We start from the raw sequence: 15837 nt of genomic DNA, 5'->3' as shown, positions 1-15837 counted from the left end.
ATACAGACCAGAGTTCCTGAAGATGCGAGCATCAAGTACCTTTCCCGGCCATCCCACGTTGATGTTGGTGAAACGTCCCTTGTGATCCACTAGTGCGTGCAGCACCACTGAAAAGTACCCCTTTCGGTTTATGTACTTGCTGCCTTGGTGCTCCGGTGCCAAGATAGGGATGTGGGTTCCATCTATTGCCCCACTACAGTTAGGGAATCCCATTGTAGCAAAGCCATCCACTATGACCTGCACATTTCCCAGAGTCACTACCCTTGATATCAGCAGCTCAGTGATTGCATTGGCTACTTGCATCACAGCAGCCCCCACAGTAGATTTGCCCACTCCAAATTGATTCCCGACTGACCGGTAGCTGTCTGGCGTTGCAAGCTTCCACAGGGCTATTGCCACTCGCTTCTCAACTGTGAGGGCTGCTCTCATCTTGGTATTCTTGAGCTTCAGGGCAGGGGAAAGCAAGTCACAAAGTTCCATGAAAGTGCCCTTACGCATGTGAAAGTTTCTCAGCCACTGGGAATCGTCCCAGACCTGCAACACTATGCGGTCCCACCAGTCTGTGCTTGTTTCCCGGGCCCAGAATTGGCGTTCCACGCCATGAACCTGCCCAATTGACACCATGATGTGCACATTGCAGGGGAAACCTCCTCCTCGCTTGGTTTCGCTTTTCTTGCAGGTTATGGTTCCGCATATCCTTCTGGATAATGCGTGTGGTGTTTATAGTGCTCATTATTGCTGCAGTGGTCTGAGCGGGCTCCATGTTCCCAGTACTATGGCGTCTGCGCTGAAAAAAATTGTTTGCCGTTGCTCTGACGGAGGGAGGGGCGCCTGACAACATGGCTTACAGGGAATTAAAATCAACAAAAGGGGTGGCTTTGCATCAAGGAGAAACAGAATGGCCCCCTCAAGGATAGAACTCAAAACCCTGGGTTTAGCAGGCCGTTGATTTCACGGAGGGAGGGAGAGTTGGGGGAGAAAATGAATACAAAAGAAATCTGGTCTTTTTCTTGTTTTGAACGACTTCATCTATCTTTATACATCTTGCTGGCAGCAGACAGTGCAGTACGACCACTAGTCATCTTCATCTCCTGGGTGCTCAGCAGAAGACGGTGCAGTACGACTGCTGGCAGGACTGAATCGCCATGAGACAAAACTTAAAAGGGAAATGACCTGGCTGAGTCACTCCCATGTCTGCCCAGGCACCCCTGACCGACCTCACCGAGGTCAGCTAAAAGAGCACCCTGGAGTACGGTGACGATGGCTACCAGTCATACTGCACTGTCTGCTGCCACAAGGCAATGAGCTGCTGTTGTGTAGCAATGCAGTACCTCATCTGCCAGCACCCAGGAGATGTACGGTGACTGTGAACTGAGCGGGCTTCATGCTTGCTGTGGTATGGCGTCTGCACGGGTAACCCAGGAAAAAAGGTGCGAAACAATTGTCTGCCATTGCTTTCACGGAGGGAAGGACGGAAGGGGGGGCCTGATGATATGTACCTAAAACCACCCACGACGATGTTTTTGCCCCATCAGGCATTGGGATTTCTACCCAGAATTCCAATGGGTGGTGGAGACTGCGGGAACTGTGGGATAGCTACCCACAGTGCAACGCTCCGGAAGTTGATGGTTGCCTCTGTACTGTGGATGCACTCTGCCAACTAACTGCACTTAGAGCATTTGTGTGGGGACACATACAATCGACTGTAAAAACACATTTTCTGCAAAACCAACTTCTATAAATTTGACCTAATTTCATAGTGTAGACATACCCTTAGTGTTCCACTGCACCTGTTTAGATCAATAGTCACATGAAGAAAGCTAACAGATCCTTTGAACTGTCATAGGATCTGGAGAGGTTTGCCTATTGATGAAGGCATGAGGACGTTTCAAAAGCCAGTTTCTTTTTAAAAAATAGTAGGGTTATTTTTAACTTTATTTTCTATTTTGTTTTTTTTCTTAGGTGGATGAAATTTACCACGACGAGTCCTTGGGGGTTCACATTAACATTGTCTTGGTCAGAATGATCATGGTGGGATACAGACAGGTAAATACAGGGGTGGAGTGAGCAGAAGATGCTCTCTAGGGGAAGGGGACAGTCACAATATACAGCATGCTTAGGCTTGGGCTGAGGGATGCAATGAGCTTCCAGACTGGGTTATGTCTATAAAAACATCACCTTCAGCTAACTTCCCTGTCTGTCTGCACCCTCTCCTTTCAGATTGGTGTGTATGTTTGGGCAGATGACTCAGGATTCATTCTAGTTCTATATTAGTGTTTGCATTAGAGATCCTCTTCCTCACAGCCAAGCTTCTCCTTGAGCTAATCCTCTGTGCATATGTCTGTGGTATCAAAATCCGTTACTGTAGAAATGATTGGGATCTCAAGGTCAGCAGTCAGCATTGTAACTTCAGCACAGGACCTGCTAGGATGGAAAAACAAAGGAGCAAATGCTTTACTTTAAATGCAGATACAATTATTGTTGTTAAAAATAACTTGTGCAGTGCGGTAAATTTGCACAATGCTTTACAAACAGTAAGGCAAGTTTCCTGCTCTGATGAGCTATTTTTGATCTTTTGCTAAAGTGTGAAAGGCGAATAGATTTCTGTTTAAATATGAAATATTAGTTCCATTCCCTCTGTAAGCAGCTGTCACATGCTGTGGCTTTGCCAGACTGAAACGAAACTATCTTGAATCGCTCTCAGTTTCACGTGAGACTTGCTGAAATTCCTAGACTCCAAAGATTTTCCTTCTATAGAAGGCAGACATGAGGACATCTGTGCCTTACAGTACCCCTGTGTTTTTGATTGAGAGCTCTTACCCTTCCCCCACTGCTGCTGCTGACTACAGCTCTGAGCTGGCTTGGGAAGGGGTAGGGCAGGAGGGTTAATCTCTCAGTAATTAACATCTTATTTGGTTAACTGAGGTTAATTTTTGGTTGCAGGGATTTTCTGTCACACCACAGTGCAGCGAGAAGAAGCTTTTTGGACTGGTTCTGTGGCCTTTGGTTTTTGTTTTGCTATAGCTGCACTCATTTTGAGCTCTTCACCAAGACAAAGAGCAATGTGGAGGGCGCATGTAGTATGTAGTAAGAGTCAAGGCACAATACTCCCCTGTCGCCTTTCAAAAGGGAATTAAGTGCACAGCAACCGTGTGGTTTAATGTCTACTAGCAGTGATAATTAGCACTTACATAAACCCCAATTCAGGAAAATGTTGCTACTCAGGACAGGATTTACGCACACGCTCAAGTCCCATTGAATTCCAGTGAAGCATAGGCTTAAGTGCTATCCTGAATATGGATATACACTTAATGAAATGCTTTCCCAAACTGGGGCCCTCATGATTCACCTCTTCAAAGCAGGGGACAGGTGTTAACTAATCCTCACAACAGTCCATCAGGTAACTATTTGAATTCCTATTTTACAAATGGAGAAACCAGAGCACAGAAAGGTTAGGTGAACTGCCCTAGGTCACACAGTGAATCAGTGTCAGGGCCAGGATTGGAGTCAGGCTTAGTTTGCTTCTCAGTCCACTAGACAACATTGCCTCTCAGTGAGTGGGAGTCAAGTATCATGGGTTCAAATTCTGATTTTGTCACTTACTAGAATATTTAAATCACAGGGCTGGTCAGCTGAGGTGGAACACTGAGATCCTCTCATTAAATGTGCTATAATGTACAGCACAAGCCCAAAGTGTTGTGGTGCTGCTAGCAAAATGGCATAAAGAGCTTTCTCTGAGGTCTTGAACACCCTTAACACCTTTAAGGAGTCAAAGGGTATGTCTGCCCTACCAGCATAGCTGTACTGCCATAACCCTGTAATGTAGACACAACCTATACTGATGGAAGGGTTTTTCTGTCTGGTAACTGCTGAACTGGAGCAAATAGACATTTTATGAGCTGCTGGAGATACAGAACACCAGCATTTCCTGGAAGATACTTGATTATGAGAGAAATATTCCTGGTGAGCAGAAACTGCATGCATCCTGATGGTAGTGATCAAAGACTTGAGACAGCCCACAGTGTGGCAGGCACCCCCCAGGCAGGTGACAATAGAATATCATTTCCATCTGAGGAAGGAGATAGGGTGTCTGGCCTTTCAGCTAAGGTGTTAATGCTGGCATCTAATTGATGATGATATACTGAAGATGCAAGGGAGTCAAGAGCAGAACGTCTCAGCATTGAGAGGTGAACTAGAAGCCACAGGTTGCAATCCTGACAGGGCCAACTCAGCCTTTCATCCTTCTACAGTAATTGAGTTCCATGCAGTTTACTATGTATGGGTTATCTGAACAAGACTTAACAATCAAGATCCTCTCTGCTGTGCTTGAAGATCTTACCTAGGTTTTCATCAGATTAGGCACTTACTTTGGGATCTTTGTCCAGCATTAGCCCTCCCCATACTGCTATTCTGTTTACTGTGTGCCAGACAGCCTCCACTCCTGGGGGTGCTGCATGTCTGTAATTTCTGGGAGGAGCCAAGGAAGGATTTTTTTTTGTCCCAAATATATTCTGTTTGTGGTTTTTTTGGTCTCCTTCCTCTGAAGCATCAGAGATGGCCGTGGCTGGAGAGGAGTGGGCCAGGACTCTGAGGTGGCATGAAGCATTTTCTCTCTCTGCTTGGTTGCCTGGTTCTTGCTCATGTGCTCAGGGACTAACTGATGGCCGTACATGGAGTCGGGAAGGAGTGTTCCCCCCGATCAGATTGGCAGTGACCTGGGGGTTTTTCCCCTTCCTCTGCAGCACAGGATGCAGGTCACTTGCTGGGATCATCTGGGTATATCTCAATCAGTTCCCTGCCATCGGAGGGGCACTGGGCACCGGTGCACCTTGGCCCCTCCTGTTGTCTCCCTGTGGGACACAAGAGCTTAGTCTCTTGAGGGCAGTAATTCATCTGTCTGATTTTGGCTTTTGGGTTTAGAGCGCGGGGCTGGGTGGTGTTTAGTGGCCTCTGACATACAGGAGGTCAGACTAGATGATCTTGTGGTCCTTGCTGGCTTTAAGCTATGATCTATGAAATTTAAAACACTATTTTTTCATTTTTAATGTTGTGGAAACTCTATCTGGGGATCTTCCATACCCTCTACCTCAAAACTCTGGACAGGTTCATTGTCACCCAGTAATGCCCCCTCCTTTCTTTTCACCCCCCCAGTCAGTCAGCCTGATAGAGCGGGGGAACCCATCTCGGAGCTTGGAACAGGTCTGCCGCTGGGCCCATTCTCAGCAGCGCTCAGACCCAGACCATGCTGAATACCATGACCATGCCGTATTCCTCACCAGGCAAGATTTTGGTCCTGCAGGTATGCAAGGTACTGTATTCATCTCGATCATGTATGTGCAGTTTGCTGGGCTTGGGGGAAAGCCAGTAATTGGAAGGGGTTTCCTGCTGACACAGTCTGTGTGCCTACAGGCTGAGGTTACTGTCCAGAAAGGTTTTGGAAAAAGTTATACAGATGAGAACTTAATAAAAGGAATGGAGAAAAGACAAAATTGCACCCCAGGGGGGTCCTTATTATTTTGACCTTTCCTTATGGTTCCTTACATTTTGTTAGGTTTTTTTACTGCCATTGTACATTGAGTAGATGTTTTCAGAGAACTATCCACAATGACTGCAAAATAAATTAGCTGTTACCACTCAAGAAAGATAGACCTCATCATTTTATATGTATAGTTGGGATTATGTTTTTGAATGTTCATTACTTTACATGTATCACCATTGAATTTCATCTGCCATTTTCTTGCCCAGTCACCCAGTTTTGTGAGTTCCCTTTGTAACTTTTTGCAGTGTGCTTTGACTTAACTATCTTGAGTAATTTTAGATCATCTGCAAACTTTGCCACGCCACTGTTTACTCTTTTGCCCAGATCATTTATGAATATTTTGAACAGCACTGATCCCAGTACTGATACACGAGGGTCCCCGCTATTTATCTTTCTCCATTCTGAAAACTGACCTTTATTCCTACCCTTTGTTTCCAGTCTTTTAACCAGTTACTGATCTATGAGTTGAAATCTGCCATTATTACTGAGTTTTCTGTTTTTATAGCCTCTTTTAATCTCCTTCAGCATTTCACAGTCACAGTCACCATCCTGGGCAGGTGGTTGGTAGTATATTCCTACTCCTATACTCTTATTATTCAAGCATGGAATTTCTATGCATAGAGATTCTGTAGTACAGTTTGATTCATTTAAGATTTGTACTATATTTGACTCTGTTTTCTTTCACAAAAAGTGTCACTTCTCCACCAGCATGACCTACTTTGTCATTTCTGTATATTTTTTACTCTGATATTACTGTGTCTCGTTGATTATTATGGTCCCACCAAGTTTCTGTGATACCTATTATATCAATATCCTCATTTAATACCAGGTACTGAAATTCACCCATTTTAGACTCCTAGCATTTGTACACAAGCAGTTATAAAATTTGTCGATATTTAGTTGTCCACCTTCATGTGATGTAATTGAATGGTACTTCTTTTCATTTGACTGTTTCTCTTCAGCTCCTACCTGTATTTATCAACTTCTATCATCTCCTCTTTACTAGAATATAGATAATCCCTGTTATAGATCCTCCCCTAAGGGATGTCCCTGTTCAAAACATGTGCTCCTCATCTGTCAGCTTTCCCCTAACCCTTAGTTTAACAACTGCTATACAAAGTTTTTAATTCTACATGCCAGCAATCTGGTACCATTTTGGTTTAGGTAGAGTCAATCCTTCCTGTAAAGACTTTGTCTTTCCCAAAAGGTTCTCCAGTTCCTAAAAAAACTGAAACCTCTCCTCCCGTACTCCGTCATTTCATCCATGCGGTGAGACCCTGCAGTTCTGCCTGTTTAACTGGCCTGTGCATGGAACTGGAAGCATTTCAGAGAAAGCTACCATGGAGGTCCTGGATTTTAATCTCTTACCCAGTAGCCTAAATTTGCCCTCCAGGATCTCTTTCCTACCTTTCCCTTTGTCATTGGTACCTACATGTACCAGAACCACCAAGCTCCTCCCCAGCACTGCACATAAGTCTTGCTATGTGTCTCGAGAGATCCGAAATCTTTACACCTGGCTGTCAGTTCATCATGTGGCTCTCCTGGTCATCACAAACCCAACTAGGACTATGTTGGACATTAGACACTTACCTATCAATAATGTCCCAGGTACTGCAAAAAAACCCAAACCAAACCAAAACAACAACAATGTAAAGAAAGCATAAAACTTCAGCTTTGCTCATTGTGCCCAGTGGGAGGACCTCTGCACACAAAATATTTTAAAACCTGGTTTTAAAAGGGCCAGTTCCTTGGTCACCATAGAGCTGAGAATGGGAACATTCCATGAACCCAAAAAAGCCTTCTTCCCTTGCACTTCCTGTGCTTCTGTTGGCCCTCTGACCTTAGAGGCTGAGATTATACTGTGCATAGGAACGCAAAAGCTCAGATATCAGTGAATTTGATGAAGTGCCTTCCAGCATTTCGTTTTCATTTTGAAAAATGAGTGTCTGTGGCAGGGTTTCTGTGGCCATATGAGGGTTAATTCCTTTCTTTGTCTTAGCAGGTTCCATTTTTTTGAATACCATCATTTTCAAAGGACTAGTTCCAGACTTCCTTCTACTCATTCCCTCTGTGGTGACAATGTCTGAGATTTTTGATGAAGATAATGAAACACATCAGTAACTGGAACATTGCATAAAAACACATTCATTTTTGGTTTGAGTCATTCTGGTATGTGTGGGAAGGATGAGGAATAGGAAAAGAATCCTGAGCTAGCCTCTGTTAGCTCTTCCAAGAATCAGTCTTTAGCTGATCACAGGTCCACCCTTGCTCTTCATCCACACAAGAAACTGCAGAACCTGCCAAGCCCATAGAACTCTATTCCAAAGCAGAGTGCTTTAGTCTAGTACATAGTGCAAACTAACAAACAATAGGATCTGTGTGCTTAACTGACAGACTTCATATTGGAATAGCTCCTCTTAATTTCCTAGGACCAGTGAATTCAAAGATTAATTCCAGTAGACATCCATAGTCATTCAGTTCTTCACACAGTATTTTTGAGTGAGCGGATGGGTGCCAGAATGCAGCAGCATAGCTGGCTCAAATTGCAGGGAACAGCACTGAGCCACCGACCTCAGAGTCTAGAACCATAGCATGGGGAAGTCCAACCCAATAAAACAAATTACAGGTGTCTGAATTAGCCTAAATATGTGGACTACGTGGCCATCCAACATCTTGAGAGATGAAAGGAAAGATGGCAAAGTCAGTTAGTCAATAGTGCTTAACAGTAGTGTGGGAGAAGAGTGCACTGCATGAACGGCACACCTTCCCACAGTGGCTACATATCCATTCACCAGTTGGAGGTTGGAGCACACTCTGCTTCCCGGCATGCCTGCAGGCCTCAGGCTGGGGTTTCTTATGGCTCTCCATGATGACTGCATGAGCCTTGACCTGGCTTCTCTAGACTGAGCAGTAGGCAGGGTTCTCCCAGTTGTCAGTGGGAATGCTGAATTTCTTGAGGCCTTGCTTGACCTTGTCGCTATATCAAAGTTTTGGCCTTCCTCTGCATTGTGAGTAGTTCTTGAGTTGGCCATAGAGCACAGATTTTGGCGGATGATCTTGAGGCATATGTTCCACGTGTCCCAGCCAGTGAAGTCTGTGAGTGTCCAGCGTAGTCTGCATAGACTGTAGGCCGGTTCTCTCAAGGATCTCGTAGTTAGTGATCTGTTGGTCCCAAGTGACTTCAAGGATTTTTCTGAGACAGCGAAGGTGGAAGCTGTTCAATCTCTGCTCCTGTTCAGAGTATGTGATCCAGTTTTCACAGCCGTAAAGGAAGGTACTGAGGACACAACCCTGATAAACAGAGAAGTTGTTCTTGCCTGTCTGTCAGCATGGTTACCATCTTTCGCTTTCAGGTTTGCAGTCTTTTTACAAATTGAACCAAGTGCCTCTTTGATTCCATCATAGGTACCACGAATGTCCCCTCTTTCTAAGCAGGTCTGAATTTTTTTGCACAGGTCTTGCTAATACTTCTGGGCACATTCTCTGATGGCTTTCTGGACCACAGCTGTAGCCTCTTTAAGCGTAAGAGTTCTGGACCTAGTAGAGTTGAAGTAAAGTTAAGCGATCTTGCTTCTTCTTTTCCATGAGTGGGAGCAGCAGATATTCAGGCACGGCGAACCAGTCAGGTTGTTTTTCCTTTGTTATTCCAAAGACATCCTTGGCAGTAGCTAGTGTCTTATTCTTGAAATTGTCCCACAAGGTGTCAGAATCAGGGGAATCAAGTTGATCATATTCAGAAACACACTCAAGCGCACATTGAAACTGAAGAAAAAAATGAATTTTTAAACTGAAGCAAAATAAGATTCCCTCCCTCCCCCTATAGCATGTACACAGTGAAGCCACTATAGTTAAGGTTGCAAACTGTGTCCATTATAGCATTCTGTTTTCCTATGCCCATAATTTTCCAAAACATTAATCTATTGGTTTGAAATTTTCCGTGCCTGGTCTTTGCCTGAACATAGGAATTATAATAATGGGTTAGACTAATGGTTCATCTGGCTGGTAGCTTCCTCTGCAGTGACCAGCACCAGATATGCCACAGGAAGGAGTAAACCCTCAATAATGGGCAATAATTTGATAACAGGCAGTTGCTGGAGGAAGTTTCTTGCTAAATCCAGTTAGTGGTTAGCAAGTGTTTGGAAACACGAACATCTATGTTACTGAATATTTTGTAATGCTAGCTGTGATAACTTAGGACATTTTTATTATCCATATAAATATCTCCTCATCTTTTGCATCCTACTGTGCTTTTTGCCTCAGTAAAACCTTTTGCCAGTGAGGCTCACAGGTTAAGTATTTTTTGAGTAATTTTTTTATCATTTTCAAATGGATTGTCCTTTTAATTCATTGGGTACTGTCCTTCATTGGTGGTCTTCTGTTTTGAGAGAGTAAATTGACCTTCCTTATACCATTCAGTATTGGACTCTAAACAAAATCTATTCAATCTCTCCTCAAATAGAAAAACTTTCCATGGGTCTAATCATTTTTGTTGCACCCTCTCGGGACCATTTCAATATATTTATTTAAAAGGTTTGGCCAGAACTGAACACAGTATTTAAGGTGTGGCCCATACAATGAGATTCTTGTACTCTCAGCATTTCTCTCTGTCTTTTTCTTGATTCAGCCTGTTACATCTTGCTTGCCATTTTGACCACCACCTCACCAAGAGCAGATGATTTCGTTAAGCTCTCAAAAATTGTGCATCGGTCTTTTTTTGAAGATAATATTTTTTTGTCTGAAAGTTTGAGTTTGAATAAAGTCCCTTTAGCCATGTGAGTTTGGAGAGGGTGAACGCAGATTTTCCATGTTAAAAAATTCTCACCATACTTGTTCAAAGAGAAGGCTACATTTTTAAGAACTTGACTTGGGTTGGTTTGAAAAAAAAGAAAAATGGTATTTTAAGAAACTTATGATCCTTTGAAAATTCCAGAGTAAGCAGGCTCTATAGAAAATATACATTCTGTTTCTAAGGACAATTGGCTGAATGTCAGAAAAAATATTCAAACAAATTAGTCACTTAAAATTGCTGGGTTTTTTAGCAAACAATTTAATTGATAAGTAGTATTTCACCGGTTATTGAGCTGGTTGAATATCATTAAAAATTATTTGTTGAAAACTGACAAAATTGCCAAATAACATATTCACCAAATAGTACTCAATCCAGTCTCTCAATAAACATACACATAACATGGCACATACTGTGTGTGCGCACGCATCTCAGAAGGTCCACACTATTGAGCTCGAGTCAGAGGCAGCTACCAGAGTTGGCCATTGCACCCTGAGGGCGCATAAATAGGAATGATTGAAAGTCAGGAGTAGTCATTTGATTGACTGGTGCCTATTTGTACCATTATTGAACTCTCCTTAAGGAATGATTAGGAATCAGCTGTTTGGGAGACTGCTGCATACTTGCTAGCTATATGCCCCCCTTGTTGTCCTCCTGAAGTGTATTTGTGTTGTTTGTACCAGTCAAAGCCCCAGTAGCTCCTGTCCTGCTCCCCATCTTCCACTATTTGATTTCTCTTTAATGGCCTGGGGATTGTATTGCAGTAATGCTAGTGTGCCCAGCAGTATGGTCATAACTGGCTGTATCTGACCCAGCACAGCCCAATAAGACAACATGGTCTCTTGTCGTTCCTCCCTCCTCTCCTCTTCCCTAGTCTCTTCTGGGCTCCATGTGGCTCAGTCTTTGAGCTGCCTCCTTCAGACTATTTCAGGGAGGCTTCTTTTTTCCCTGTCCCAAATCCCTGTTTAACAGTGGCGGCTGCTAGGATACCAACCATGGAGCACCTAGAGGTGTATTACACCGTTGGCCCTTGCCCCAAATATGTAGCTTCTATGACTCTCTCAGTGCATTTCCAGAAGGTCCCTGGAAGGGCCCTGTTTATTTACCTCCTTAAGATCCCTATTTACAAACATGACTCTCATGGCCGGAACCCCAATCCATTGTCTCTCTAGAAGCCTAGAAGTCATGTCTTGTCCAGTTCCGTGTTTGCCCAGTTGACTACCTTACTTGTGACGGACCATTACTATGGGAACACTGGAACATAGCTGCTGGTCTTGGAAACTCCTTGTAGCATGAGGTAAACACACAGACAGAGAGCACAAGTGTAAAGAATTACACAACGATTTAATTGAACTCCTTTTTTCTTAACAACTGCCTTTACTGCAGGCATTCAGTCCTATCAGGGTGGCCATGGAGTCAACTACTAAAGTCTTCCGGACCTTCATTTGGGAGGAGTCCTCAGGAAACTATTCACTTTTGTGTTATTTTATCATCCTTGGCCAGCTGTACAAAGTGCTGATCCACTAATCCATTGTTTATGAATTAGATTCAGTTCCACTCACATCCTTCCCACTCCACCTTGTTCCAGAGTAATTAATATTGGTTGTTCCACCACTACTGGGTTTCTGGGAAACAAATGGCCTGGAAGATACATAGTACAGAGAAGTCACTGCAGTCACGAGCTTCCTGGAAAAATGGCAGCATAGTGTCAATGTTCAAAATAGGGATTCCAGCCAGGGGAGGGAGTCAGTCAGGCTGAAACAGTCGTTAGAGCACAGCGCCGCTCCTGTTAAGGTCAGCTGCATTGATTTATTTGCTAGCACTGATCATTGATTGATTTTAGTGGGAACAAATTTGGGCCAAAATGACTAAACATGGAAGCTACAGTAACTTAGAGATCACAGTAATAAATCTGGCACTGAGAGTTTTGACAGTGTGTCTGTGCACATTTCCGGACATTTCAGTGCCACTGCAGCAAGCTCATGTGCTTTAAAATGCCAACTTTTCAGGATAGACCAAGCATCAGTTTCCAGAGCGTGGGAATAAGATGGGCAGCGGCATGGAAAGCAGACATAGGGACAGGCTCCCAGAGTTCAGGGGCGTTCTTAGCTGACTGCTTGCCCATGCACAGAGACCTTCCCTGTGCCCATCCTCTGGAATGCAGACTCTTCTGTGCTGACAGATCACTGTGAGGCAAGCAGCATCAGGCTATGACGTTATGCCAAGGGCATTGAACCCAGACTTTCATATGTTTGAGTTCCTTTGTCACATGTGAATGGGATTGATTCTGATGGGTTCAGATTTCCACCTGAACTATTCTTACAGTTCTAATTATCCTCTCCTCTATCCTAATTATCCCAGAGAACATGGATGTTTGTGAGAATATGGTCACCAAACTCCCATCTCCTGCTGATTAGTAGCAGCTCAGCTCCATAAATAATTCATTTAGACTTCCTTTAATATCTTTACTATCCAAAAATGCCTGGTGACAAAGTGGCACAGCATGATCTGGCCCCACTTTTAATAAACCTCTGTAGAACTTATAAGCCTTTCCTTCATTAGCTGCCTTTCCCTGGATCCCAAAAAGGGTCTTTTAAAAGCCATATATTTCAGAGTTCATTCGAAAAGCTTGAATTTGAATTTGGCAGAAATGAAGTATGAAACACCCCTCCCCACAAGATTGAAAAATGGGACATCACTGAATCTGCTACGCCATGCACAGCTGACCCACTGCACATGACTTGATCGAAGGATAGTGTACTGGGTAGATGCATATCCTTCCCTGCTCTATGATCCTATCTCAGTTCCTTGTGAACATTTGTCCATGTCCTATCAGCCACATAATTCTTCATTTTTGTAATCTCTGGTCTGGAGAGCACCGGGATGTGTATAGTAGAGATCTGCAGGTCAGGATGGAAGTGCAGCATTCACACAGCTATAGGAGAGTTGAGGGGTGTTGCAGATTAGCACAGAGGTGCATTGACAAGGCTGCTTGTGTAACCTTGCACGTTAGTACACATTATGCTTACCTCTCATCCATTCCCTTTCATTAGTCCCCAAATTCACCCTCTAAAGGAACTGCTGCCCTGGCTGGGGTGCTTTTTCTATGGCCTGTTTTATATCGAATTTCTTCAGAGCAATGAGAATCATCAGCTGTATTGGGTGCTCATGGCCCGTGGCGCAGAAGGTGGCAGCCACCAATATCGACATAGAATCTGTACATTCGTCTGCTGCCTGTAGGAGGAGATGGGGTTAAATTGAACAGTGGTGCCATTCTGCACATGCAGTCTGGTTAGGCAAGATGCATTACCATTATGGAATGGAAAATATTAGGAATGTTTGGGTATGTAAGTGTAATATTAGCCTGTTCTTGGCACAGGCAACCAAGATGACCTCACTAGAAACCATGTCCATGTCCCAGTGGGTACTCACCAGTTGAGGTATTTGGTCAACTCCTTGGCTTAGGTTTCTTTCTTGGTAGTGTTTGTTTTCCCCTCTTGCCACCTACCTGACACGTTGCCCTCTTAGTTTTGCCTGCTGTGGCACTGCTCCAGATACTGTCACTCACTGCTGAATAACTAGTGCAAATTAAATCAACTTGTGAGAGGGATGGGGGAGAACTTCCCGCACATCCTTGATCAGTTCTCTCCATTTGCTCATTGCCCCAAAAGAGCCTGAAATGCCAGGGAGCATTCCAGGGTCAGAGGGATTTTTTTTTTGTATTTAGTGCTGATGAAAGTTGCCACAGAGACTATCCCTTGTATATCCATTGCGCTGGCAGCTGCAGCGTACAGGCTGCTCCACACCACCCATCTCCTTGACCTGGAAAACTGTGAAGGTAGATTGGCTTCCAGGCTGATTAAGTTTTTGTCTGACGAGATTGTCAGTTGGTGTCCACCTCTCTATTATAAACTGGGCTGAGACTGCCAGTCCGTTTCACATAGGCCAGTGGTTCTCAACCAGGGCTACACATACTCCTGGGGGTATGCAGAGGTCCTCCAGGGGATATATCAACTCATCTAGATATTTGCCTAGTTTTACAATAGGCTACATAAAATGCACTAGTGAAGTCAGTACAAACTAAATGACTTGTTTATTCTGCTCTATATACTATACACCGAAATGTAAGTACAATATTTATATTCCAATTGATTTATTTTATAATTATATGGTAAAAATGAGAAAGTACGCCATTTTTCAGTAACAGTGTGCTGTGACCCTTTTGTATTTTTATGTCTGATTTTGTAAGCAAGTCGTTTTTAAGTGAGGTGAAACTTGGGGGTACGGAAGACAAATCAGACTCCTGAAAGGGGTACAGTAGTTTGCAAAGGTTGAGAGCCACTGACATAGGCTATCAAACAGCCATCAGATGATTACGGTTTTCGGGACTGTGGATTGGACCAGAGTCGAAACAGCAATCTCAGGGTAAAAGACTCTGTAACCCATGAGCAATCCCTTCTGCCACCTAGCGCAACAAGCTTCTGAGGAAAATTACAGAGGAAACTACTATGAGATTAATCTGAGAAGGAGCTGGCAAGTCAGATGTGCAGTCAGAGATGCGAATAGGTGCAGAAAGGGGCGAGGAGGCTGTCAAATATGTTTTCAATCCATCTGAACAGGTGGCCATTGGATTATAGCAGTTGCTGGTGCATTTGTTTAAGATATGGACAATGTTTCTGTTCCCTTAGGGTGAGAATGAGCCAGGAATGAATGCAACACAGTTATTGCAGGTGGCAAGGCAAGGTTCAAACAGTGTGTAATTCTAATACCCTCCAGGCCCGTTTCCCTCCGTGAGATATGAGCCGGTGCAACATCTGATAGACTTCATTTATATTCCCAGGCAGCTGTGGATTCCGTGTCCCTCAGCAGGGAGCTGGGCATGAAATACATTTGGAATGGCTCTAGCTTGTGGTTTTTCCCTTCTCTTGAACCACCCACCTCCTTTCTCTTGCTTTGTCTTCTGTCTTGCTCCAGGTTATGCTCCCGTCACTGGTATGTGCCACCCTCTACGCAGTTGTACTCTCAACCACGAAGATGGATTCTCCTCAGCATTCGTGGTTGCCCACGAGACCGGCCATGTGTAAGTCATTGGAAGAGACAGTTGGACATTTTATCTTTTTTTTTCTTCATTGTTGCATGGTAGTTCAGCAGGGTGTTTAGTCCCCCAGGCTCAGCATTGCTGTATGCAGTGGACTTGCTGACGTATGAGAAGTTGTGATGTGATGAAATAATGGCCCTCCAAGTTACTGACACGGCTGCCAAAACGGGCAAATACAGGAGTGAATAAATCTCTTTGTAGTATAGTAAGTCTAGTGAGCAACTCAAAGGCAATCTCTGCCTTAGAGTTTACAGTCTACATATCTGCACATCTTAAAATCTGTCACCTTGGTACCAGAATGCATCTGGAAATTGAATGTCCTTGGATGTTGTGTTTTGTTTCTAAACGTGAATTGTAGGTGGAGGTGCTGTAAAGTGGGCAGAAACATAAAATTTCACCTACTACTCATGTATA

General features: G+C 43.9%; 1 protein-coding gene across 1 annotated transcript in view; it reads left to right on the top strand.

Moving 5' to 3' along the window:
• The window catches only part of ADAMTS14 (ADAM metallopeptidase with thrombospondin type 1 motif 14), a 104467-nt gene that overhangs the window by 55456 nt on the left and 33174 nt on the right, over positions 1-15837 (top strand). The window contains exons 5-7 of the mRNA XM_084633268.1: positions 1963-2046; positions 5152-5308; positions 15300-15405. Coding sequence (XP_084489394.1) covers positions 1963-2046; positions 5152-5308; positions 15300-15405 — 347 coding nt within the window. The remainder of the gene's footprint in view (positions 1-1962; positions 2047-5151; positions 5309-15299; positions 15406-15837) is intronic.

The sequence above is a fragment of the Lepidochelys olivacea genome (genome assembly GCF_965140295.1).
Source record: "Lepidochelys olivacea isolate rLepOli2 genome assembly, chromosome: 7".
Classification (NCBI taxonomy): Eukaryota; Metazoa; Chordata; order Testudines; family Cheloniidae; genus Lepidochelys; species Lepidochelys olivacea.
The sequence above is the reverse complement of the archived record's forward strand: the minus strand, read 5'-3'. Positions and strand labels throughout refer to the sequence as shown.